This window comes from Monodon monoceros, unplaced genomic scaffold (assembly GCF_005190385.1).
Source record: "Monodon monoceros isolate NGI ecotype Baffin Bay Population unplaced genomic scaffold, NGI_Narwhal_1 Super_Scaffold_1, whole genome shotgun sequence".
Taxonomy (NCBI): domain Eukaryota; kingdom Metazoa; phylum Chordata; class Mammalia; order Artiodactyla; family Monodontidae; genus Monodon; species Monodon monoceros.
The window spans coordinates 72,042,626-72,067,545 of record NW_021703765.1 but is presented as its reverse complement, the minus strand read 5'-3'; the positions used below and the strand labels follow the sequence as shown (position 1 = coordinate 72,067,545).

At 45.3% G+C, this 24,920-nt stretch overlaps 1 protein-coding gene across 4 annotated transcripts in view; it reads right to left on the bottom strand.

Moving 5' to 3' along the window:
• RPH3A (rabphilin 3A) overlaps window positions 1–24,920 on the bottom strand; it is a 270,274-nt gene that overhangs the window by 51,887 nt on the left and 193,467 nt on the right. For 3 of the 4 annotated variants that reach the window (XM_029227221.1, XM_029227227.1, XM_029227246.1), the window contains 2 exons: window positions 10,029–10,117; window positions 5,972–5,983 (listed from right to left, as the gene is read on the bottom strand). In XM_029227221.1, coding sequence (XP_029083054.1) covers window positions 5,972–5,983; window positions 10,029–10,099 — 83 coding nt within the window. In that variant the 5' untranslated portion in view covers window positions 10,100–10,117. Of the gene's footprint in view, window positions 1–5,971; window positions 5,984–10,028; window positions 10,118–24,920 lie in introns of those variants that run through there. The other variant, XM_029227236.1, reaches the window with a different exon arrangement.

Sequence of the window (24,920 nt, the reverse complement as noted above, 5' to 3'; positions counted from 1 at the left end):
TCTTTGCAAAGGCCTGGAGTTGAGAGAGTGGGCAGTGTGCTTGAGGAAGTGAAGGAAGATCAATATCGTAGCCAGCCTACAAGATGCTTGCCAAGGATCTCTGCCCCCTGGTATTCACACCATCCCTGTGCCATCCCCTCCCACACTGAAACCCAGCTGGTCCTGTGTGACCAGCTAAATACAATGGGAGTGACCGTGGGTGACTTCCAAGGCTAGGTCACAAGAGACATTGCAACTTCTGCCTTGGTGTCTTGGGTCATGCAGTCTAGGGGAAGTCAGATGCCATGTCATGAGATGCCACATCCCTGTGGAGAGGCCCATGTGGAGAGGAATTAAGGCCCCTGCCAACAGCCAGCACCTAACGTGCCAGCTGTGTGATCCTCTAGCCCTTGTCGAGCCCTTATATGGCTGCAGCCCCAGCTGACATAAGACTACAACTGTGCCAGACCCACCCAGCCAAGCCACTCTCAAATATCTACCAACAAAAACTGCAAGAAGTAATAAGTAGTTTCTGTTGTTTAAGCCACTACGTTTGATATGATTTGTTCTGCAGCATTAGATAACTGGAAAAATCAGTCCAGCTGGAGGGTAGAGACAGGGTGGCACAAAGCCCCATTGATAGTGTCTGTGTTCGTTTTCGACTGCTACGTAACACGTTATTACAAACTTAGGGGCTTTACACAACACACATTTATTATCTCACAGTTTCCATGTTAGAAGTCCAGGCATGGCTTAGCTGGGTCCTCTGCTCAGCATCTCACAAGGCTGCAATCAGTCGTCAGCTGGGTTGGGTTCTCATCCTGAGCCTTTCTGGGGAAGAATCAGCTTCCAGGCAAATTTGAGTTATTGGCAGAATTCATTTCCTGGCAGCCATGTGACCTAGGACCCCAGCTTTTTGTTGGCTATTAGGAGGAAGTCACCTCCATGTCTTGGAGGCAGCCTGCAATTCCTAACCAAGCAGACTTCTCCAACTTCATCCTGTGGGCCACTTCCTTCATCAAGTACACAAGGTGACTCTCAAGCTCCGGTCAAATGAGACAGGGTCTTATATAACATGATGTAATCACAAGGGTGATGTTCCATCCTGTTTGTCATATTCTATAGGTTAGAAACACATCCCAGGTCCTGCACGCACTCAAGGCGAGGAGGTTACACAAAGGCATGAGGGCCACTGAGGATTGCCTGAAAGCCCATCTGGCACAGCCTCCCTAGGGGTCTTTCAGCCTTGCTTGAATGCTCCCTGTGATGAAGACCTCACTCTCTCATTAGGAGTCTATGCCGTTCTGTTGGAAAGATCTTCCTTACAGTGTGCTAATATCCCTCAGCCTGATGTTTCTTCCCATTAACTGTAAAGGATACATCGGACTCCTGCATAATGAAGACCACCCATCCTTCCCGAAGAGCCTTAGTTACAACCTCATCCAGCCACCTCCCCAGGTCCCTCTGGTTTACCGTGGAAATGGATGCCTCAACTGCCCCTATTCTTCCTTCCTTCATCCCTTCTTTTCTTCCTTCATTCTCTTCTGATCGCCACCTCCATTTATTTCCTGCCTCTACAAAGTAGCTCAGTGACCAAGACAGAGCACAGGTGAGATGCTGGGCCTCAGACCCAGTGGAGACCCTTTCAAGGGCACATTCCCACAGCTCACAATCTGGTCATGGGTATGGTCAGCCATGGGTCAGACCTGAAGCCAATGCCTCTCACCCCACCACACAACTCGCTGGGATCAGAATGCACAGGAAATGCACGGCTGCAGAAAGATGAGCAGGAATGGGGGTCCACAAGAGGCCTGCCTAGGATAACTGTCTCCATCTGCAGATGAGCAGAAGGCCTGCTAGAGGCTGCCGGCACCTCTGCAGACCCCCATCCTCTGCTCAAAAACACGCAGTTGACAAACAGTTCATCTAGTGTTTGAAAATGTCACTGATTGGTCTCAGTGGGGACTCGAAAGCCTCCTGTGGATTTTCATGTTTTAATCCCAAAAGTAAACAGAGGGAAATGAGATGGTTTTTCAAACCAAAGCCTTTGCTCTCAAGGGAGAAAATGGGCTTGTCTGGGCCTCCTCTGGGCTGGAGAACACTGTGAGCATGGGGGCCTTAGGAATGCTCCTGTGACAGGACGGTGGCACCCTTGCCAAGGGCCTCTGGGCACAGGATTCCAGCTCCACGTCCTTAAGACCAGAGTCCAGTGTTGGGACCTCGTTAAAAACCAAAGGTGGAGACCAAAGTGTTGCTTCCTTGGACAAGTTACTCAGAGCATTGTATCCAGTCCAGTAAATACCCAGAGGGCCTACTGTGCACCAACTTGAGCCCTCCTTGACCTGGTGGGGTTTAAGATTGCAATCCTGGACCTGTGGCTTATTAGCAGTGTGTACTAGGGCCCTGAGACACTCTGAATGTCAGTTTCCAGATCTGCTAAGTGGGAATGATTTCCTGTCTGTTTCCTGCAGGGACCTTCAGAGGCTACTCCTGACCCTCAGTAGCTGCATGAGGAGTGACCCCTGGCTTACTGGCTGAGACAGGGCGAAGAGGGCTGGCCCATCTCTGCTCTCGTTCACATACCTAGGACAATGCTTCCTGGAGAATCACTGAAGGGCACCTGCCTCCTATTTCCCCAAACTGTCTAAGCCATGGTTTTCAAGCTATTGTCTGTAGTTCCCTGGAGGGATCTCAAAGGGCTGCAGGTGAGTGGGTCGTAGATGGACAGAGTGGGCAGGGAACCAGGCCCTCCATCCTCATGTCAGCCCAGATGGCAACGCTGGGTTCCCAACACTAGCAAAGCAAGGATGCCAGTTTTAAAAAAAAGAGAGAGAAAAATTTTTTTTAAGAATTTAATATTTGATATTTAATAAAATCATGAGATATAGTTTATTACATTGGTGACCTCAATACTTCACCCTTCTAAGTATCCATGCCCTTTGCCATGTGACTTTGAAATTGATCTCACCAAAAGGTCTGGGTCTTTCTCCCTACCCCTTGAATCCTGCTTGGACTGTGGCTTACTTTGGCCAATAAAACACAGGGGAGAGATGTTGTGCCATCTGGGGCTAAGCCTGCAAAAGCCTTGTGTGTTTCTACTTACTCTCTTACTCTCTGTCATCACCATGACAAAAAGCTCAGGACCGCCTGTTGGAGGATGAGAGGCATGTGGATCAGAGCTGAGTCATTCCAGCCACAGCCATCCTAGATCAGACAACCCTTTGATACATGAGAAAGCCCAGCCAAGATCAGCAGAGCCACCAGCTGAGCCCAGGTCCCTGAGAATAAATCATCGTTTTTCTATCCCACTGAGTTTTAAGGTGGTTTGTTACACAGCAAAAGATAACTGACACACTATCTACTGTGGCAACAAAAAAGTGAAGCTTGTTAAACTCCCTACTTTACAGTTTGGTATTATTTTAACTTACAGTTGCACGGTGGTATGTTTAATGCTTTCAGCCATGACAGGTCTTTATCCATCGCCACTCTTTATCTGTCTTATATATTTAGCTTCTGAATAAAACAGTATTCAAAGAAAGAATTTTGCTGCTAATAGAAGTCTAAAGATCACTGCAGTTGACCTGCTCATCTTCCAGATGCTTGACACTCAGAAGAGGGAAGAGAATTGCCAAGAAATTCTCTTGTGCGGGGAGAATATGGTCAGAGGCTCGAGACACCAGCATTCTGGATGTGCTTCATCTGTGACCTGAATGTACTTGTTAAGGTGCATCTAGAGATGGTCAGAAGGAACTCTCCCAACAAACTAGCACCAGTGGCCTCTAACACAAAAGGAAATTAGTCCTGACTGCAGGTGGAAGCCCCTCACAGATGTTTCCCCCTAAAATACTGCAAAGGGCAGATTCCCAGCTCCTTCCTGCCCCCCAACTTGATTCTTCATTTCATGCACACAACAGTCACATAGTAAATACCCACTGGATGTCTCTATTAATATATTATAACTCCCAAAAGGAGTGGGATGATGGAAATGCTGTCAGGGCACGAAGGCTCTGAAGCATTAAACAGCGGTGGTGTGCAGAAAATTAATCCTTTTTCTTTCCTTTCTTCTTATCCCCTCCCTTCCCCCAGGATGCTGACAGAAGCAGGTGTCAGCAGGAAGTCTCTTTACAGCTCAGTGAATGAGATTTTAATGAATCCTGAAGGGGAGGGTGTGGAAGGAGGGGCATCCACACCACAAAACACTTTACATAAGCCCTGCTGGTAAAAAGGCCCTTTTTGATGAAATTTACCCCTAACAGACTAAAGAGGGTGCCAAAAGGATGCTGTGGTTCCCCGACTCCCTTCAGAAAGATAAGGGGATCTCGGGCTCCAGGTAATCTTTTAAGCCAGACTGAGTGCCATTCAGCTTTTCTAAAATCCCATGCTCTCTCTCCTATTTGGACTTTGCACATGCTGTTCCCTTACCTGGAACTCCTCTGTCTCTTCTTTATCTTGTACCTCCTTTACATGGTCTCAGCTTACACATTACTTCTTCCAGGAAGCTCTCCCATCATGACCCCAAAGTTTGGTTAGGTGCCCATCATTGTGCTCCCTTGGCCGCTGTGATTCTGCTATTAAAGCTCCTTGCACTATAAAGTGTATTTGTTGGTGACTGACTATTTATTTGTTTGTAAACCCTTCTAGACATCCACTCAGACTTTGGCTAACCTTGTATTCCTGGTGCTTAGCACAGTGCATGATATGTGTTTGTTAATGAAGGAAGGGAGGGAGAAAGGGAAGAGGAGAAGAGAGGAGGGAGAGGATGAAGGAGGGAGGGAAGGAGGATGGACACACACCCTACCTTTCAGCTTTCAGCATTCAGGAAGCCTGAAGCACTTGGGACCCTCTGAAGTCTTGAACTTCTCTCTTGTGATGTTCATATTTATAATCGCACAACATCTCAGCATCTCTCCCTAGCATGTCTGAATGATATGCTCACAATATTCGTAAAAAGACCAAAATCTTACCAGCCAACACAGAGACTGTAGAATACACACCATACATATATGCATGCACACACAATGTATACATACAAGGTATATATATATATATAAAATACACACAAGGGTAAAGCAAGGTTGTGATCCACACCTTCCTCTGATTTTGGTGCTTTACGGTTTACAAAGCTTTCCCATGCATCTCATTTGACCGTACCACCTCCCAGTGAAGGTGGAAGGGCAGGGTTAACATACCCACATTATGGCCAGGGCTCAAGGAGGTGAAGGGCAGTGCCCCAAGGCCACACTGACATTGAGTCCCAGAGCAGGACTCAGACCTGGGTGTTCTGAGGCTAGACTCGGCGCTCTGGCTGTGGCTCTGTGAACACTTCCCCATCAAGGGGAAGGTAAAAATGACCTCCCACAGTTTCCCAATGTGTACACACAACCAAAGTCCCATCTGCTTTGCAGCCTGACTGTTCATTTGTTAGACCCAGCATCCAATCTGTCATGCATATTTAGGAAATGAATCCAATTTAAAACAAAAGTTATGAGCAAAGGTAGGACCTCTGAGTCAAAGGCATTTCACTGGGAAATCAGGCTGACCTTCCATGATGTGACAGAGACCATGTGTACAGCACATAACTTCCCACAAGCTCTGTTCTACTCATTATCATCTTTGACTAATGATAGTAGTCATTTGAGTTAATATTTTCTTTATCTAAAAACAGTGTTCCCAGGCAAAATGTTGCAGAAACAGAGGCACAGGGAGGTTAATAAGCTTGCTGAATCCCACTAATTGCTAACAAAAATTAAATTGAGGGCTCTCCTAAGGAATATTTTCCAACCTTTTACCAAGATTTTTTTTTGAAATTTCATATTTTTCTTTATCAAGAGGGGTATGTGTTTTTTTTAACAACTTGAATTTGTTTTTAGATATGTAAAACATGCTAGTTCCTTTTTGAACCATCTCTCTTCATCTATCTTTAAAGCCACTTTAATCAGAAAAGAGATAAAATTCAGTCTGTAGAAAAATAAAAGTATTACAAAATACTCACTGTTCTTTATCACTGAAGGAAGGCAAAGAAAGGAGAGAAAGAACAAAATGAATAAAGTTAGGGGAAAAAATCTCTTAACAATATCAACACTGCCTGGATGCCACAACCGCACAGTTCTGTTTAAATCACAGTGACCTACTTCCATTTGTTATCAGTCATTATTATCTTATTCCAGCGCATCTAAAACAAGGCTGCAGCAATGTAGGGTTGTATGAGCCACAGCCTTGATTAAAATGACCAATCAGTTCAGCTTATTAATTAACCAATCTGATCATTTATGTATTTGAATAATGTTTTTTGGCACTAAAAAGGAATCACTTAATGATAACATTCTTGGTTTCTGTTGTTTCAAACACTGGGGGATAAGGAGCACACTGAGGTAGGCAATGAGCCCTGAACCGTGACTGGATCATCCGAAAGCAGAACTCGCAGTGCCCCAGTTTGGGGAAGCAAGTCCTTCCACTCTAAAAAGGAGACCAGGCTCTTCACTTATTAGACATGCTACCATAGGCAGGTCACATCTCCTCTTTGTGCCTCAGTTTCCACCTCTGATCTCTGGCACTCTCAGGCTTGCAGACTTGAAAACTATAGAGAAGTATCAACTATCAGAGACCAGCATTTCTCCGCATGTATCCCCAACATAGACAGCTGAAGCCCTGTCCTACCGATGCAAGAAACAGATACATTCACTTCTTTCAAACACAACCGCAACTGTGTTCCAAACACCATCGTTAGATTCAAGGAGGCTGAGAGAAATCACAAAGGCAGTAAAGTGTATCTGGTTAGCCAGCAGTTAATTAAGACTAGATTTCTTAATTTACTGGAGAAAGACATTTGAAGCGTCTGCATTAGCACATCATCACTGCTGCAGACTAGATAGCATGTGTGATGACTAAAATTCACCCATTAGCATTTATTGGAAAATAATTTTAACATCTGAAGAAAACGCAGTAGCAATCAAGCCAGCCGGATGCATTCAGAGTGCCAAGATGTTTCACAGGAGCCCAGAAGCACTTTAATGAAACTGCATCCAGACTGTTTGAATAATTCTAATTTAATTGTAAGGCAAATTGTTTGGCTTCATATTGACTAAAGTAAACTCTTATGTATGGGGTTTTAATTAACTGACATTTCTTAAATAAAATAAATATTTTACCCCATTCACCTTCAGGCAACTGTTTATCTTACAGAGACAATTTTTGGCTGATGGAATATTGTCTGCCAAGTAAGGTTGGCTTCAAGAGGACATCATGGGAAGGGCTTGGAAACTAGAAGTTTCCTTTCAAAAAGGAAACCAACAGAGTTCAATAATGTCTTCAAAACTACAAAACTTGTATAACTAGAGGAGGTTTTAGGTAGAAGTAGTAAATAGACAGGGACTTTTGCTTCAAGAATATGAGTGCACTAAATATTCCAAAAGACCCTAGGATTGTTAGAAAATAAGGGAATTCTCCAACAACCCTCCCTACTTCGAAACAAATAAACAAAACAGACTTCATCAAAATAAAAAAAACTTTTCCTCTTCAAGACTCTGTTGTGAAAAAGAAAATGCAAGTCATAGACCAAGAAAAATATGTGCAAAATGTCTCCAGCAGGGGACTTTTATCTACAACACATGAAAAAAAGCTTAGAAAATTTAATAACAAGAAGATAAATGACCCAATTTTTAAATGGACAAAGTATTTGAACAGACACTTTAACAAAGAGGTTATACAAATGGCAAAATTACAAAAGAAGACAATCAACATCATTAGTCATTAGGGAAGTGCAAATTAAAATCACAAAACTAATACCACTATGCACACATTAGAATGGTTAAAATGGAAAAGACTAATCATATCAAGTGTTGGTGAGGAGGAAGAGAGATGGAACTCTTGTACACTTCTGGTGGAAACTTAAAGTGGTACAACCAATTTGGAAAACGGGCAGTTTTTTAAAAAGTTAAACATACACCTACTATACATACCACTGAGACATTCTACTCCTAGGTATTTACTCAAGAGAAATGAAAGTATATGTTTATACAAATTTTATTTGTACTAGCCCCAAACTGGAAACAACCCAAATGTTCATCAATAGGTGAACGGATAAACAAATTGTGGTATATCCACACAATGAAATACTATTTAGCAATATAAAGGAATAAACTATTGATATGAAAAACAATATGGATGGATCATGAGATAATTATGCCAAGTGAAAGAAGACATCTCTCAAAAAGGGAGTACATACTGAATGATTCCATTTATAGAAATTCCCAAAAATGCAAACTAATTTATAGTTACAGAAAGAAGATTAGTAATTACTTAGGGATGGGTGGGGAGAGGGAGGGGCAGAAAGGAGAGACTGCAAAGGGGAATGAGTATGCACATATATGTAAAAATGATCAAACTGTACTTTAAATGTGTACTATTGGAGGTAAATCAATTATACCCCTTTATGAGGCAATTTTTTAAAAAAGAAAAAGAAAACCCAGCAAACTGAATCCAGAACAGGGAGCTGTGAGCAGTAAGCCAATGTAAATACCAGCATTATGTTCCAGAGGCTGACTCTGAGCTCCTAACAAGGTGAGGAAGCTGAATCTGAGACCCCCACTTTGAGCCAGGACCCTCTAAGGGAGCTCAGGTCACATCTTGGGTGAGCAGCACACCTGATTCCTGGCAGAAGCAAGTGCAAATCTCTCTGAGGAAAATATTCCCATGGTAGATCCCCAGGATTCTCACAGATTGAGCTAACAATAAAAATTACCAAGCATTTAAAAAATAAGACCTTTGAGTGAAAATCTGCAGGGATGATAAACAATAGACTTAGACTGTAAAGGTCTTCAGGCAGTGGTGTGCTGGTAAATGTTTAACAGTTGAACCTCTGGAGAGAAAGCCCCACTGTGGCTGATTTCGAGTACCTATATGATGTCACTAAATGCAGAACTGGGAGGAAACATGCAGTAGTGTACTATTATATAGTATTTCACCATACAGGTATCATAGGCACAAATAACATGGAGACTAACAAAACATAGTAAAATAATTAAGAAGTGATGGGGCAGAACAGGAATAAAGATGCAAACATAGAGAATGGACTTGAGGACACGGGGAGGGGGAAGGGTAAGCTGGGATGAAATGAGAGAGTGGCATGGACATATATACACTACCAAATGTAAAATAGATAGCTAGTGGGAAGTAGCACAGGGAGATCAGCTCGGTGCTTCGTGACCACCCAGGGGGTGGATAGGGAGGATGGGAGGGAGACGCAAGAGGGAGGAGATATGGGGATATATGCATAGCTGATTCACTTTGTTATACAGCAGAAACTAACACACCAGTGTAAAGCAATTATACTCCAATAAAGATGTTTAAAAAACTTAGGAAGCGATTAACGTTAAGTATTCACCACCTTTGTGTTTAATATAATTTAATTGTAAAACTATACAACTTAATTTTTAATACTGGCCATGTTTAACAACTGACTTGCAAAATTCCTGAAAATTTAACATCAGCTCTAAGGAACCACCATGGTACAGATCCAGCACACCACTGATTCAGGTATAATAGTTACTGGGAAGAGTATGTGAAGTTATTTTATGTGAAATTTCCCAATTTTTAAATGATCAGGCCAAAAATAAAAAATAAAAAACACATTTCTGCAAGTCAGAGTCAGCTGGTGGCCTGCCAGTTTGCAATCTCTGATCTAGATCTAGTCCAACTTCCTTATTTAATTGATGAGGAAACCAAGGTCCAAAGAAGGGAAAGAGATTCACCCAGAGTAGCTCAGATCTAGGACCAGAACCAAGTCTGATTCTAACCACCAGGTCAGTGCTGTTTCCATTCCACCAAGCCACCTCTCATTTAGGGCATGGAGCTCAGAATTTAATCTTGTTACTCCAACCTTGCAAAGAAGTAAAATCAGTGAAGTTTCCACGACAAACTCCCACTAGGTTCTTTTTCCTCCACCCCAGGGAGAGAAATTTCTTTCCTTGCTATTCCTCTCCTCCTTCAAGCATAGATCAGGACCTCATTGCCCCAAAGCAAACAACTCCCAGGAACACCCAGCAACTTACTTTGACTGCTGGGGTCGGTCACTGGGACACATCCAACGGCTAGAGCTGTTGCTGAACACGGTGTCAGTCATGGTAGAAGCCCAGTGCTCCTGGAAAACAACAGCCCAGAAAGGACATCATGCAAACAGTCATTCAATCACCCTTTATTTCTCAGCCCCCTGGTCTATGCCAAGCACTCTGGGGGATACAGAGAAGAAATGGAACTTCACCCAGCTTCTCCGCTTTCCAGATGGGGACTTTCAGGCCCCAAGAGGGAAACTGTCACAGCTCCCTTGTGGCAGAAATGGATCAGAGGGAAGAACTTCCTCCCTTTAACCTGTGTTCGTCCCATTCATTGTTGATGCAAGACCACATATCCAGGAGGGAGGGTCGGAGCTCTTAACTCCAATCCAGGGTCTTTCTACTAGAGGAAGTCATCTGACTCATGTACTAGTTAACTTGGACTTGGTCAGGTCAAAAAGAAAACAAACCCATGTCTCAGAGTTTTGAGGTCCCAAATGCCAGAGTCATCCCTGGCTTGCTTTCTTTTTAATACTCTACACCCAAGCCATCAGAAAGTCATGCTGGCTTCACTGTCATAATAGATCCAGAATCTTTCCAATGTTCTGTGCCTAAATTGCTACTATGCTGATCCAAACCACTACTATCCCGGCCTGGCTTACTACAGGAGCCTCTTCACCGGTCTCTCTGCCTCTGCCCTTGGCCCACTTCAGTCCATGCTCTACACAGTGACTAGGGAGATCATCACAAAGTTAAATCACAGCTTGTGAAAACAGCACCATCACGGTTAGAATCTCCCTGCTAAAATGTAAGCCTCTTGCAGAACTCTTTGTTTTGTTCTCTGCTTAATGTCCAATACCCAGCATAGCACCTGGCACATAGAAGGCACTTAATAAATATTTGTTGAATGCGTGAATGAGTCTCCATCAACGCTAAGTTTAGCTGAACTCAGCCAAGCTTATGTCCTTTCTGAACTTCCCCTCTTTCCCCCTCCCCTGGGTCTAAGCAAAGAATAAGGGGAAAGAGGGACTTCCCTGGTGGTCCCGTGCTAAAGAATCCACCTTGCAATGCAGGGGACATGGGTTTGATCCCTGGTCAGGGAACTAAGATCCCACATGCCGTGGGGCAACTAAGCCCATGTGCCACAACTACTGAGCTCACGCGTCTCAACTAGAGAACCTGTGTGCCACAAACTACAGAGCCCACGCACCCTGGAGCCTGAGCACCACAACCAGAGAAGAGAAAACTCGCCGCCACAGCTAGACAGAAGCCCGTGCACCATGATGAAGAGCCCGCGCGGTACAACAAAAGATCCCGCATGCTGCAACTAAGACCCAACACAGCCAAAAATAATAATAATAATAATAATAAGATAAATAATAAATAAATCTCTAAAAAGAATAAGGGGAAAGAGACCATGGAGATCACATTTAATTTATTTTTTAAAAAAGCCTTAGAAGGTAGGTTACTGTGTCCAGTGGGTTCTGATTTCCCTGAAGGTCTTGGTACAACACAGTCTTTTTTCCTAGGAAGCTGAATAGATGAGCAGTTAGGAGGTGAACAGGGAGAGAACTCTCTTTCCTATTCTACAGCCAGTACAATTATTAAATCTTCGTGTGGGTGAAGCCGGGGATCGGGGGGCTGATGGTTGGACACAGGGAAGGAAAGGCCCCTTAGAGAAAAGCCATTTCATCTGCTCCTGGGTGGTTAACATAATCTTCCCAGATTAATATGACCATTTCAGTGTTTCCACTTTGAAAACAGAAAGAAAGGAGAGATGACTCCTGTTGTGAAGGAAATCTGCTGAAGAGAACCTTAACGTCTCATTATTGCCTGTGCCAAGAGCTGAATGAGGCTGCCCTGGGCCCCCTGGGAACCCCTGGCCCCTGCTGGTACCGAGAGCTTCAGTTCCCGGTAATGAGTGTCCTCAGCTGCCCTTGGTCTGGACAGCAAACGTTCATTTGATTGCCTCGCCTCCTGCTTTGAGGCAGAGAGGCAGCACTGACCTTGGAGGATCCCAGGAGGTGGTGGCGGGGGACGGCGGGGGGGGGGGGGGGGGAAGCTGGGACAAGGAATACACTGTCCCCTCCCAGGAACTCTGATCTCCAAATTCTGTTGCCCTCAAGGCAGAATGTGGCTTGCCCACCCTCTCCTGCATTCAGCCAGGCATACCAGGAGCTCATTTCCTGTTAAAATTCTGCCTGCAAAGTCCAAACTCACTGGCTGGCCGCCCCATGGAAACCACCCAGCTCTGTCCCTCCAGGCCAGAAGCCACCCTGGACAGCATTGGTTATTTCAGCTTTGCCACCCAGGCCTCTCAGAGTGTAACATCCCAGGATGGGCTCATTGTCCCGGTCAAGCAGCCTGGGCCTGGAGAGGGAAGCCTGAGTAATCAAGGCTATTTGAACAACTGGAGTAACAGCCCAGAGAAAGAAGGTCATGGGTCCACATCTCAGCTGGGGGTGGAGGTGCAGGTGGAGGTGAGTGCGTATAGCAGAAATTGTTGATGCCCTTTACAGGTGGTGCTCCCACCCCACCCCCAGCCTCTAGGAGTGTTAGCAACTAGGGGCTTATGGTAGCCCCATTTTACAGAGCATTGCCCTCAGCCAAAGAGAGCAGCTGCTTTGTCCAGAGATATCTAAGAAGCTACCCCCACCCCAGGGAGCAGCCCAGGGCCATGACTAACTGACAGGGGGACCCTCTTACACTGTTGATAGGAATATAAATTGGTGCAGCCACTATGGAAAACAGTATGGAGGTTCCTCAAAAAACTAAAAATAGAGTTACCATATGATCCAGCAATTCTACTCCTGGGCATATATCCGGACAAAGCTCTAACTTGAAAAGATACATACACCCAACTGTTCACAGCAGCACCACTTACAACAGCCAAGACATGGAAACAGCCTAAGTGTCCACTGACAGATGAATGGATAAAGGAGATGTGGTATATATACACAATGGAATATCACTCGGCCATAAGAAAGAATGAAATAATGCCATTTGCAGCATCATGGATGGACCTAGAGCTTATCATACTAAGCGAATAAGTCAGAAAGAGAAAGACAAATACCATATGATATCACTTATATGTGGAATCTAAAATATGACACAAATGAACATATCTAAGGAACAAAAACAGACTCACAGAGAACAGATTTGTGGTTGCCAAGGGGGAGCGGGGTGGGGGAGGGAAGTATTGGGAGTTTGGGATTAGCAGATGCAAACTATTATATATAGAACTGGATAAACAACAAGGTCCTACTGTATAGCACATGGAACTATATTCAATATCCTGTGATAAGCTATAATGGAAAATAATATGAAAAAATATACATATATGTATAACTGAGTCACTTTACAGCAGAAATTAACACAACATTGCAAATCAACTATACTTCAGTAAAATTTTTTTAAAAAACCTGTCTCAGGTTCTGCTTCCAGAGAACTTGACTTCATGTGAAAGTAGAGGGGAGAATCTTAGGAAAGCGGGGCTCTGGTCTCGGAGCTCATTACGTCACCCCAGGCAAGCTGCTTAACCATTTCCAATCTGACAGAGCTGGATCCTAACATACCCCCTGCCTGCCTGCAAATAATACTCCATGAAGTCCAGCCAAGATCTCAAGTTTAAGGGTGAGTTAATAGAAACGGAGGAAGCCCAGTGGTGAGCCCCCTGACATTTTCAGATCATCCCATCTTTCTCATTGCCCACTGCAGAGAAAGCATCACCATAATGGACAGGAAGCCAGGGAGGACCAGCAGAGGGAAACCAACCATTGATCCCAGGAGCAGAGGTAGAGGTGTGTGTGTGAGGTAAATGTGTGTTCCAGCCCTAGGACCACAGCAGAACCTTGGGGTCATTGAGATGATGAGTTTAAGCACCTCCACGGTCCCTGATGCACAGTAAGCACTTGTAGAGTGGTAACTCCCTTTTCCTACTTCTCCTAGATCATAGTTTATCCGACAGTAAGGACTAACATTTCTTGGGCATCTACTATGCGCCAAATTCCATAGCTTCATTAAATAATGAAACTTTTATCCTTATATAGTCTTACTCCTAGGTAAGTGGTGTTATCCTCATTTTACAGGCAAGAAAGCTGAGACCCAGAGTGGTTAAGCCACCTGCTCAAAATCACACAGCTACCAAGTAGCAGAGCCAGTTCTTGAACTCTGTCTCCAAAGCCCAGGTGCTTACACAACACTGTGTTCACACCTGTAGGACACTCCTCCCTGGACTTCAGATTGTTGGGTTCTGACGAGTGTTTGATGGCCATTGGCTCCTGGCTGCATTCCCACCTCAGCCTCAGCAACGAACAGAGACCTGCCCACCCAGACCCCTGCCTGGAGACTCTGAGAGATCACATGCTTCGGCTCCACCAAAGTCCTGCCTTAAATCTAGTGCTGCAGCTGCAAGTTCAGAAAGCATAAAATAATTGCCTCCCCTGGAAGCCAGAGGCTCAGGTCTTTCCTGGGCACAGGGTCCCCCAAAGCCTGGGTGTGAGCCCCAAGGAACAGTCTGCTTTTAGGAATGAAAGCAACAACAGCAACAATCGCTAGTTCAAATATCAAGGGCTTGGTACCTGCTAAGTGCCTTTCAGGTTTTATCTCATTTAATCCTCACAATAGCCTTAGAAGGTAGATGTTCTTCTTATTCCATTTCACAGATGAGTAACTGAGTCACAGAGAGTTTAAGTGGGCTTCCCAATGACCTGCTTTAGTCAATGAAGCAATCTAAATGCCGAATAACAAGCACTGGCTAGCTGGATGTTGGTGCATCTGTACGGTGGAGGACTGCACAGCTGTAAAGAATAATGAGATTCTTTATGACGGATATGGATTGATCACCAAGATTAACCGTCTAGTGGAAAGGCCAAGATGTAGAACAATATTCCAGAACAACACCATGTGTGTGCACAAGGGCAAGTAGGATATGTGCATGTGATTTTGGGTTTTATCTGCATAAAGTTCTCTGCAAAGAACACACAAGAAATGGACAACATTGTTTGCCTCTATGCAGGGAAACTGGAAGGCTGGGACTGAGATGGGAAGAATTTTCACATGATACCCCTTTGTATTTGCAACCATGTGGATATGTTGGCTATTCAAAAATAAGTGACTTATTTAAAAGATAAATAATAAAGTGCTTCAATGGCTGTCCATTGCATATAAGATTTAAGACTCTCTCCGTGACCTCAAACAGCTGTCATGACCCTCTGTCTGCTACTCTTGTATATCTTGGACTGTGCTCCAGACACGCTGGCTTTTCCAGCTGCCAGGCTTTTGCCTCTGCTGTTTCTCTGAACTGATAGCATCTTCCTCTCACTCTCTCATGGCTGGTTTCTGCTCACGCTCTGCTGGTCTCTGCTCAAACGTCACCTCCTCCAAGAAGCCTTCCCTGACTATACTCTCTAAGTCACCTCCTCTTACCCCTTACTTACTCTCACTGCATCCTGTTTGTTTCCTTTATAATAGTTATTGTGATTTGCAATTATTATTATTTTTTACTTATTCGCTGTTTGTCTCCCCACCTATTCTGTAAGATCCATGAGAGCAGGGCCCCAGTCTGTATTTGTTCAACAGTTGTAACTCCAGTGCATGCAGGGCTAGCTTCATGGGCCTGCGACCTATACTGGTGCACAGGGCCCCATGCATAGAAGGACCCTAAGCTTAGAAGGACCCTGTACTTAGATAGGCCCACACTTGGCTTAATGCTCTGCTGTCATCATCTTGAAATTCTTTATAATATTTGAACAAGGGGCCCTGCATTTTTCACTTTGCAGCCAGTCCTGAGTGTGGTATACAGTAGATGCTCAATAAATCTTCACACAAGTCACAGAGCTCCATGAGTGCAGTGGGCACTCAATAAATCTGCATGTAAGTGGCAGAGCCAGGCCTTATTCCAGATCTGCCTACCTCCACAGCCTGGTACTAATCTTTATGCCACCTGCATCTTAAAATAACACAAAGACCCTGTCCCAAGCCCAGAAAAGCCAGATTCCAGAACCCTGCCTTTCTCCCTCTACATTTTGTTCTACCTACTTCTCCCCTGACTCCCTTTAGCACAGTTTGTTAAGGAACGGTGCCTCCATCCCCCAGAACCTCCAAGGTCTTCTGCTGGTTTTAGTTGAACTGAAAAAACAACCCTGAAAATCCATTTAGCTTCAGAGCCACAGCAGGTGTCTAAGAGTGACACGGTGGGCCTGGGCTGGGCTGGCAGGGGCCATACGCAGTACTTCAGGGCGCTGCAGGGAACCAGTGTGAGCTGCAGCTGTCTGCGTAGAGTTCAATGCCACAGTCAGCCTCCCAGCCCCACAGTGTTGGAATTAAACCAGATGCTTCACAGCAGAGCCTGCAGCCACCAGCTCAGACGGTGCCCTGTCAGTTCCGTCCCTCTGTCTTTTTTCCTGCCCCTTCCCTCTTCTCCTGAGTCCAGCCTACCTCTGCTCAGTTAAGAACCTGGAAAAGAAGATGTGGCACATATATACAATGGAATATTACTCAGCCATAAAAAGAAATGAAATTGAGTTATTTGTAGTGAGGTGGATGGACCTAGAGTCTGTCATACAGAGTGAAGTAAGTCAGAAAGAGAAAAACAAATACCGTATGCTAACACATATATATGGAATCTAAGGGAAAAAAAAAAAAAGGTCATGAAGAACCCAGGGGTAAGATGGGAATAAAGACACAGACCTACTAGAGAATGGACTTGAGGATATGGGGAGGGAGAAGGGTAAGCTGGGACAAAGTGAGAGAGTGGCATGGACATATATACACTACCAAACGTAAAATAGATAGCTAGTGGGAAGCAGCCGCATAGCACAGGGAGATCAGCTCGGTGCTTTGTGACCACCTAGAGGGGTGGGACAGGGAGGGTGGGAGGGAGGGAGACGCAAGAGGGAAGAGATATGGGAACATATGTATATGTATAACTGATTCACTTTGTTATAAAGCAGAAACTAACACACATTGTAAAGTAATTATACTCCAATAAAGATGTTAAAAAAAAAAAAAAAGAACCTGGAAAAAAATCACCTGGACTGTCTGACGGCGTGAGAAATGCAACTTACACCAAGGGCACCAAACAAGGGTGGAGTGGGGTTGGGGGGCCTCCACGAACAGCATCCAGGCTGAAATTATGTTTTTGTTTGGCCCAAGCAGTATTTTTTAAAAGGAAAATTAAGCCAATATTTTAAAAGCACGGGATTTAATTAATAATACAGTTTACCAGCTTCTCTTGAGAAATGGGAAGAATAAAAAAAAAATTTATAGAACATCTATTACTATGTGCCAGACACTGTTCTAGACACTGGGGATACAGCATTAGAACAAATAAAAAAGGAAAATCATTGTCCTCAGGGAGCTTACCTTCTAGTGGGGAAACAGTAAGTCAAATGTAAAGCATGTTAGCTGGTGATGAGTGCTTTACAGAAAAACAGGGAAGGAGGATCGGTGATTGAGAGGGAAGTTTGATTTTAAGTAGGTGGTCAAGGAATTCCCTGGTGGTCCAGTGGTTAGGACTCGGAGCTCTCGCCACCAGGGGGGCCGGGTTCAATCCCTGGTTGGGGAACTAAGATCCCGTAAGCTGCAAGCCTCGGCAAACACAAAACAAAACAAAACACACAAACAAAAAAGCTGGTCGCGGTCAGATGGGGGCTCACTGAGAAATGATATTTGAGCAAAGACCTGACTGAAGTGGGTTAACGGACTGAGGCCACGTGGATATCTGAGGCAGAGCATTCTAAGTTGGGGGGGAAAGCAAGTGCAAAGGCTCCGGGGTGAGTATGTGCTTGGTTAGTTGAAGAAATGACAAGGAGTGCAGAGTGGCTGGAGTAGAGCGAGCAGGGGGGAGGTAAGTGGGAGATGAATCAGCAGTGGGGGTGGTAAGGGACATCAGATCATTAGGACCATTTAAGCTTCTACTCTGAGTGATGTAGGAGCCACAGAAGGGCTTTGAGAAGTGAACTGAATATATTCTATTCTGCCTCAACCATGCATCCAGCTTTGACCACTTGCCAGGCACTAAGGGTTCCTATACACATTTGCCATGGCAAAAACACTTGGTTCAGCAAAGAGAAAGATGGTGGTCTCCTGCCTTGCCTACTACTGATAGAGCTGAGTGCCCCTCCACATGCCTGCAAGCCTTGCCATTCCAGCCCCCTCTCTCAGAGCCTGCCAGCATCCCTTACAGGTCCAGCTACATCCAGAGGGTGCAGGCTGCTGCTAGCTTCTCTTTTCTCCTAGAGCCAGATGAGACATCCCCAGCCTCCGCTGAACCAGGCCAAAGCTAGAATGACAAGGCCTGACTCCTTCCATGCTGAGCTGGCAGGCATCCAAGACAAGGACAGAGACAGGCCTGAGAGATGCTCGAGATGAAGGCACCCCTGTGCTCCTGGCCTTGAAACAGAGCAAATTTACTATCACCTCCCTATGGGTCTCCCATCACCATATAGCAATAACAGATGGTTCCTGCCATGAGCCTTCAAGAAATCCCATAGGACAGTCCCTATCTTATGGGTTTTTAAGGGAGGCACAGAGCTCATCCCACACTGCTCTGCAACTTTGGCAGTTTACAGAGGCCACGTTTGTCGGGGGGCCCCATCATAAACTAGCCAGGCCCAGACAACGTACAAGCTGACCACAGATGTGAACAAGCCCAGCCAAGATCATCCAAGTCCGGCCTAGACCAGAACTGCCCAGCTGAACTCAACCCAGTCACTGACTTAAACAATCTTGAGATAAATAAATGGCTGATGAGACTTCCCTGGCAGTCCAGTGGTTAAGACTTCGCCTTCCAATGCAGGGGGTGCGGGTTTGATCCCTGGTCGGGGAGCTAAGATCCCACATGCCTCGTAGCCAAAAAACCAAAACATAAAACAGAAGCAATGTTGTAACAGATTCAATAAAGACTTTAAAAATGGTCCACATCGGGCTTCCCTGGTGGCGCAGTGGTTGAGAGTCCGCCTGCCGATGCAGGGAACATGGGTTCGTGCCCCGGTCCGGGAAGATCCCACATGCCGCGGAGCGGCTGGGCCCGTGAGCCATGGCCGCTGAGCCTGCGCGTCCGAAGCCTGTGCTCCGCAGCGGGAGAGGCCACAACAGTGAGAGCCCCGCGTACCGCAAAACAAAAAAAAAAAACAAAAACAAACAAACAAAAATGGTCCACATCAAAAAAAAAAAAGGCTGTTGTTCTAAACCACTGTGGGGTGCTCTGTGGGGTGCTTTGTTTGTTATGCAGCAAAAGCTGGCTGATAGTACAGCCTGTTGTTGTAGAACAACTGCTGGCCTTGGACCCAGAGTCCTGGGATCCAACCTTAGCTCCACCATTCATTTCCTGGCACATCACTTAGTCATTCTGGGCCTCAGTTTTTGCATCTGTAAAATGAGGACATAAAAATTCCCATCTTTGTCATGCCGACTTCAAAGGGTTGTTGGGAAGAGCTGAAGGGTTAACACATGTGCAGGGGCCTGGTAATATAAAATGCTTTTTAAGTATTATGCAAGGAGGTCACTGTTAGTGTTTTGTTCTGTTTTGTTTTGTTTTTTTGTGGTATGCGGGCCTCTCACTGTTGTGGCCTCTCCCGTTGCGGAGCACAGGCTCCAGACACGCAGGCTCAGCGGCCATGGCTCACGGGCCCAGCCGCTCCGCGGCATGTGGGATCTTCCTGGACCGGGGCATGAACCCGTGTCCCCTGCATCGGCAGGCGGACTCTCAACCACTGCGCCACCGGGGAAGCCCCCTGTTAGTGTTATTTGAGGGTGGCGCTGGGGAGGAAAACAAATGTCTAAATTCCAGGTGTTTGTTTAGGCCTGAGTGAGACACTGCAGTGGACACCTGGGGTAGATATTTCTTGTTTTTTGCCTGTCCAGCACTTATCCCTTCTTTTTTTGAGTAACAGCATCACAATTTTCCTTTGGGAAACCATCCCTCTCTCAGTATCAATCTGTGTGACTCAGATGAGGGGGCACCCAAACCTGGTCCCTAGAGGTGGGCCAATGATCCACCTCTGATCAATCAATGTATGGATGCCCCATGGGTTCAGGGACAGGCACATGTCCCAATGTGGACCAATGAAGGCATGCCCTAAGATTTTTGCTGGAACTATATGGAAAGAAGCACCCTTTTTCCACTGGGATTGCTAAACTGGTAGAACAGAAGCCTGGAGCTGCTACTGGTCACTTTTGCCACCAAATGGCAAAGGTCTGTGAAGGGATGAAAGTAGAGCTGAGAGATGGAGAGGGACTGATTCCTGATGACAATGCTGGATCCAGCCACACCTGAATCAATCCTGGTCTTTTTGGTACCATATGTTGAACATACGAGCAAATATGTTCCTATTTTTTCTCCTGAAGTCAAATTTGAATTGAATTTCTGCCATTGCAATGCTCCTAAGTTCTATGTGTCTTCATAGACCAGCTACCTTGAAGCAAACAGGAATCTCAAAGGCAACCAGAACTGGCTGAGGTATGGAAAAAAAACACACCTGCCTTCAGCCACCCCCAGAATCCCCGCCTACTTTACCTCAGAGACACTGCCACCGAAGCTGAGGTGGTGCAGGAGGACAAGAAACATTTGTAAAGCATCCTCACCAAGGTCTGCTGAGACCCTGCACTGACAATTAAAATTCAGTGAAAATAAACAGCACTATTTAAAAGCAAAACTAAGTACTTAGTAAGACAAATGAGGTGGCAGTATTAAAAGTTGGGATGAGAGAGCTGGCATTAATTAAAAACAAAGAATAGGGCTTCCCTGGTGGCGCAGTGGTTCAGAGTCCACCTGCCGATGCAGGGGACGCGGGTTCGTGCCCCGGTCCGGGAAGATCCCACATGCCGCGGAGCGGCTGGGCCCATGAGCCATGACCGCTGGGCCTGCGCGTCCGGAACCTGTGCTCCGCAACGGGAGAGGCCACAGCAGTGGGAGGCCGCATACCGCAAAAAAAAAACAAAAAAAAAACAAACAAAGAATAATTTCTTCCCTCCTCTAAAAGGACTGTATTGTGAGTGTGAGTGTGAGAGAGAGAGAGAGAGAGAGAGTGTGTGTGTGTGTGTGTGTGTGTGTGTGTGTGTGTGTGTGTGTGTAGAAAAGGTTTAGATTTATTAATGTACAAAATGCCATGGGAGCAGACAGATTATGGGATTGGCTCTGCCTGGGGGTGGGGGTGGGGGTGGGGTGGGTGTTCCCAAAAGGGGGAAAATTGGGGTTGGTCCCTGAAGGATGAGCTGGGGTGTGCAAGACATGAAGGATGGAGGAAAGGATGAGGGAACTGAGTGAGCAAAGGCTCAGAGGCTTCAGTGGATGTGGAATATTTAGGGAATGGAGAAATTCATGAGGATGGAGCCTGGGGTGATTGCAGGGCTGAGAAGAGGGGAAAACAGGACAGAAAAGAGTGGATGGGTCCCAGCGATGAACCCCTGTTTCTGTGGGTTTCAACAATGATCATGCATAGTGTCTCCAGCACTCTCCAGCCAGACAACTACTGCTTCCCCATTTAAAGATCCAGAGGCTAAGACAACATATTCTTAGCAGACAGTTCAGCAAGGCAACTTAGGGTATGGATTTGGGGGCCAAGTCCATTCTGCCATTTATGAGCCCAACAAGTGAATTCACCTTCCTGAGCCTCAGTTTCGTCATCTGTAGAGTGGGGACAATAATAGGACCTATCTCAAAAGAGAACTGTGAGGATTAAATGAGATGATATGTGTGAAGTCCTTGGTCTGGGGCCAAGTGGGAGCTATTATTAATTTATGTTATTATAAATAATAATCTCAGGTATGTTTTCTTAAAGAGATGGGAACCCGACTTCAGCACTAGAGGAAAATGTTTCAGGATTCTTGAAGCCAGATTAAGTACATGAAGCATGATAATGATGAATGACAGAAATAAAAACAACAACAAAACATATTCTGTTATTATGATAATGACAATATAATTGTACTAAAGCAAGGGTCATTTGATAGTGCTATGGTTGTCATTAGTGCTGATAACTAAATATTTCTGGCTTTCCACCATGTAATAGGACTGCCCTTCCCTCTCCATGGAAAGCTGGGAGTGGTCACATGACCTGTTTGGCCAATAAAAGTTTCCAGGTGGAAACTCTAAAGCTGGTGCCCACTTTAGCACTTCCCCTTTTTCCTGTCTTGACAATCATGGATGAATGAAGATGAAGCCCCATCCCCACTCAATCTGGGTCCCTGTGTGAGGACAAATGCAGAGCAGACACCCCCTGCTAACCCGCCATATCCAGGGAGCATGAGTGAGCAACAAATCTCTGTTGTTTCAGTCCCTGAAACTTTGAGGATTGTTTGTTAACCACATCACAACCTAACCCATCCTGTCTGTGCTCATTAGGGGCCAGAAACTGCACTAAGTGTTTCACGTGCAACATCTTGTTGGAGCTTCATAACCATCCTAGAAAATAGGACCTTTTATTACCCAGTCTTACAGATCAGGAAACTGAAGCCCAGAGAGGTAAGGTCATTCTTCCAAGGACACACAGCGAGTAAGTCACAACAGTGCGTGCATTCGAAATGAGTCCACAGTGGAAAACACATGACACACACTGAAGGCAAGGCAGAGCGTCTAGAATTGATCTTCCTGGGGAGAATATCTCTTGCTGGACAGGGGTACCCTCAACATTTCCTTCTTCCCCTGGGTTATGAATCCCTCTGAGCCCTGAGTCTACAGACCCAAATACTGAACAAAAAAATGCAAAGGCAGACACTGTTAACAGAACACTCTTCAGGGCTCCCTGCACAGTCCAGCCAATTACCTGATTCCTTGATAAAGTGGAAGCTTGCCTTTGTTGTGTTGCTTATGGAGCTTATCTCTGCTCCAACCACATTGTGGTGAGTAAGGAGAAGAGGAAAAGCTCAGGTTTATTTCTGCACTTAAGCACCCATGCACAGACACACGCGGCTCCAAACAAGAAAATGTGATTAGACAGGTCTGAGTATTAAAACAAGTCATTTAGCTTAATGGCCTCCAGCTGCCACCCAGGGTCAAGTTGCAGTGACACTCATTCTGATTAAAACTCAGTTGGAACTGACTTATCTGCAGCCCTAACTATTCTCATGCCACAGAGACCACAGGTGTCACCCTGATCCCTCCTCTGCCTCAGGGATGAAATACTCAGGGTAGAGAGGGGCATTTACCCCTTAAAAAAACAGCATCCTCTCATCTGAGGAGCATTTTCACAAATCACAGATGGGAGATGTAGCATTCCCAATTTACAGATAAGGAAACTGAGGCCCTGGCTTGCCAGGGTCACTTGGTAGCAGGTGGAATATCCAAAGATATTCCTGGACCTGGGTCTTATATAAATGAGCCTTCGGACCACCCTGCTATCTTTTTTTTTTTTTTTAACATCTTTATTGGAGTATAATTGCTTTACAATGGTGTGTTAGTTTCTGCTGTATAACAAAGTGAATCAGCTATACGTATACATATACCCCCATATCCCCTCCCTCTTGCAGGTGGGAGAGAGACACCTGCTATCTTGACTGTTGGTGCAAATAATATAATATTTGGTTAAGCATATGAATTTGCTGGTTTTATATGGCAAATATGGTTTTAAAAAGTGGCATCATCGTGCCAAACTAATAATAAAAAATAGCTTTGCTGAGTATCTTCCATTCACTGTCCAGATCTATTCACCCTTCCACCCTGCCTGCGTGGACAGCATCAGTGGCTCCCTTACCCTCTGGTTTCTGGTTGGATTTGTCTAATTGGAGGGATTGCAGGTGATTGGAGGGAGGAAAGAGCAAGAGGCTGGGGTGCTTCTTCCCTGGACCCCTCGTGGTGGTCACCACAGGCTGGCTGTGGCCCTACACTAAAGGTGGTAACTCTCATCAGGAGGACCTCTTCATATAACCCTTTCTCTTCTGGGTCCATAACTGTTCCTTCTCCTGCCTCTCCAGGCCTGGAGATGGTGATGGCTTCCTTTGATGGATGCTGGGGTGTTTCAGCACCCTGGTTTCCCTTGACCTTGTTGGTTCCTTCACATGACTATAAATAGTCTCTTAATTAAACTCTCTTCATTTACTCCTTTGGGTATGTGATCAATTTCTGAGTGCTTTCTATATACCAGGCACTGTTCTGGGTACTGAATCACCTAATCCTCACAATGATCTAATAAACAATGACTATTCCCTTTTCACAGGTGATACACCTGGAGTACAGAGAGGTTGGGTAGCTTCTCCCAGGTCACACAGCTAGTAAATGATGGGGCCACATTTAGAATCCTGGCAGTGTGGTTCCAGAGCCTGTGCTCTTGACCAACTCACTCTCCTGCCCTGAGGGTCTATACTTAGCAAAGGCAGGGTAGCACAGAAATTAACATCACAAGCCTTCAGGTGCGCAATTTCCATATACCACCTCATTTCATCCTCAACACCAGCCTATGAGGTTATTTCCACTCCTGAGACTCAGAAGGGTGCCTTAATATGCCCAAGGTCCCAGCCAGGAATGGTGGAGCCAACCAGGGTATAAATCCCGGTGTATCTCCCCTTAATACCAACACTCTTGACCACTACTCTGGACAGCCACTCATATAAGCTGCCTGGTCAGACCCAGCACCAAAATGTGAGAGGTACAGTAAGAGAAAGTCTGGCTTAAAGTAAAGAACAGTTCTCTAACCATCAGAGGTATCAAAAGGAGGATATGCTACTTTGAGAAGTAGTGGGTTCCCATTCACTGGAGGTAATCAAGCACGAACAGAAAAACTACTCATTGGGGCTGTTGTAAAAAGGGCAATATGCTTTTCTGAGATGGCCTCTTCCTGCATTTGGAAAGGAATGGTTCAAGCTCACAGACTCTCCTCTCATATGCAGGCAAAGCTCTTCATCTTTGACTTGGTCTGGCTCTCTTATCAAGCAAGCAGAGCCAGTTTCTGGTTA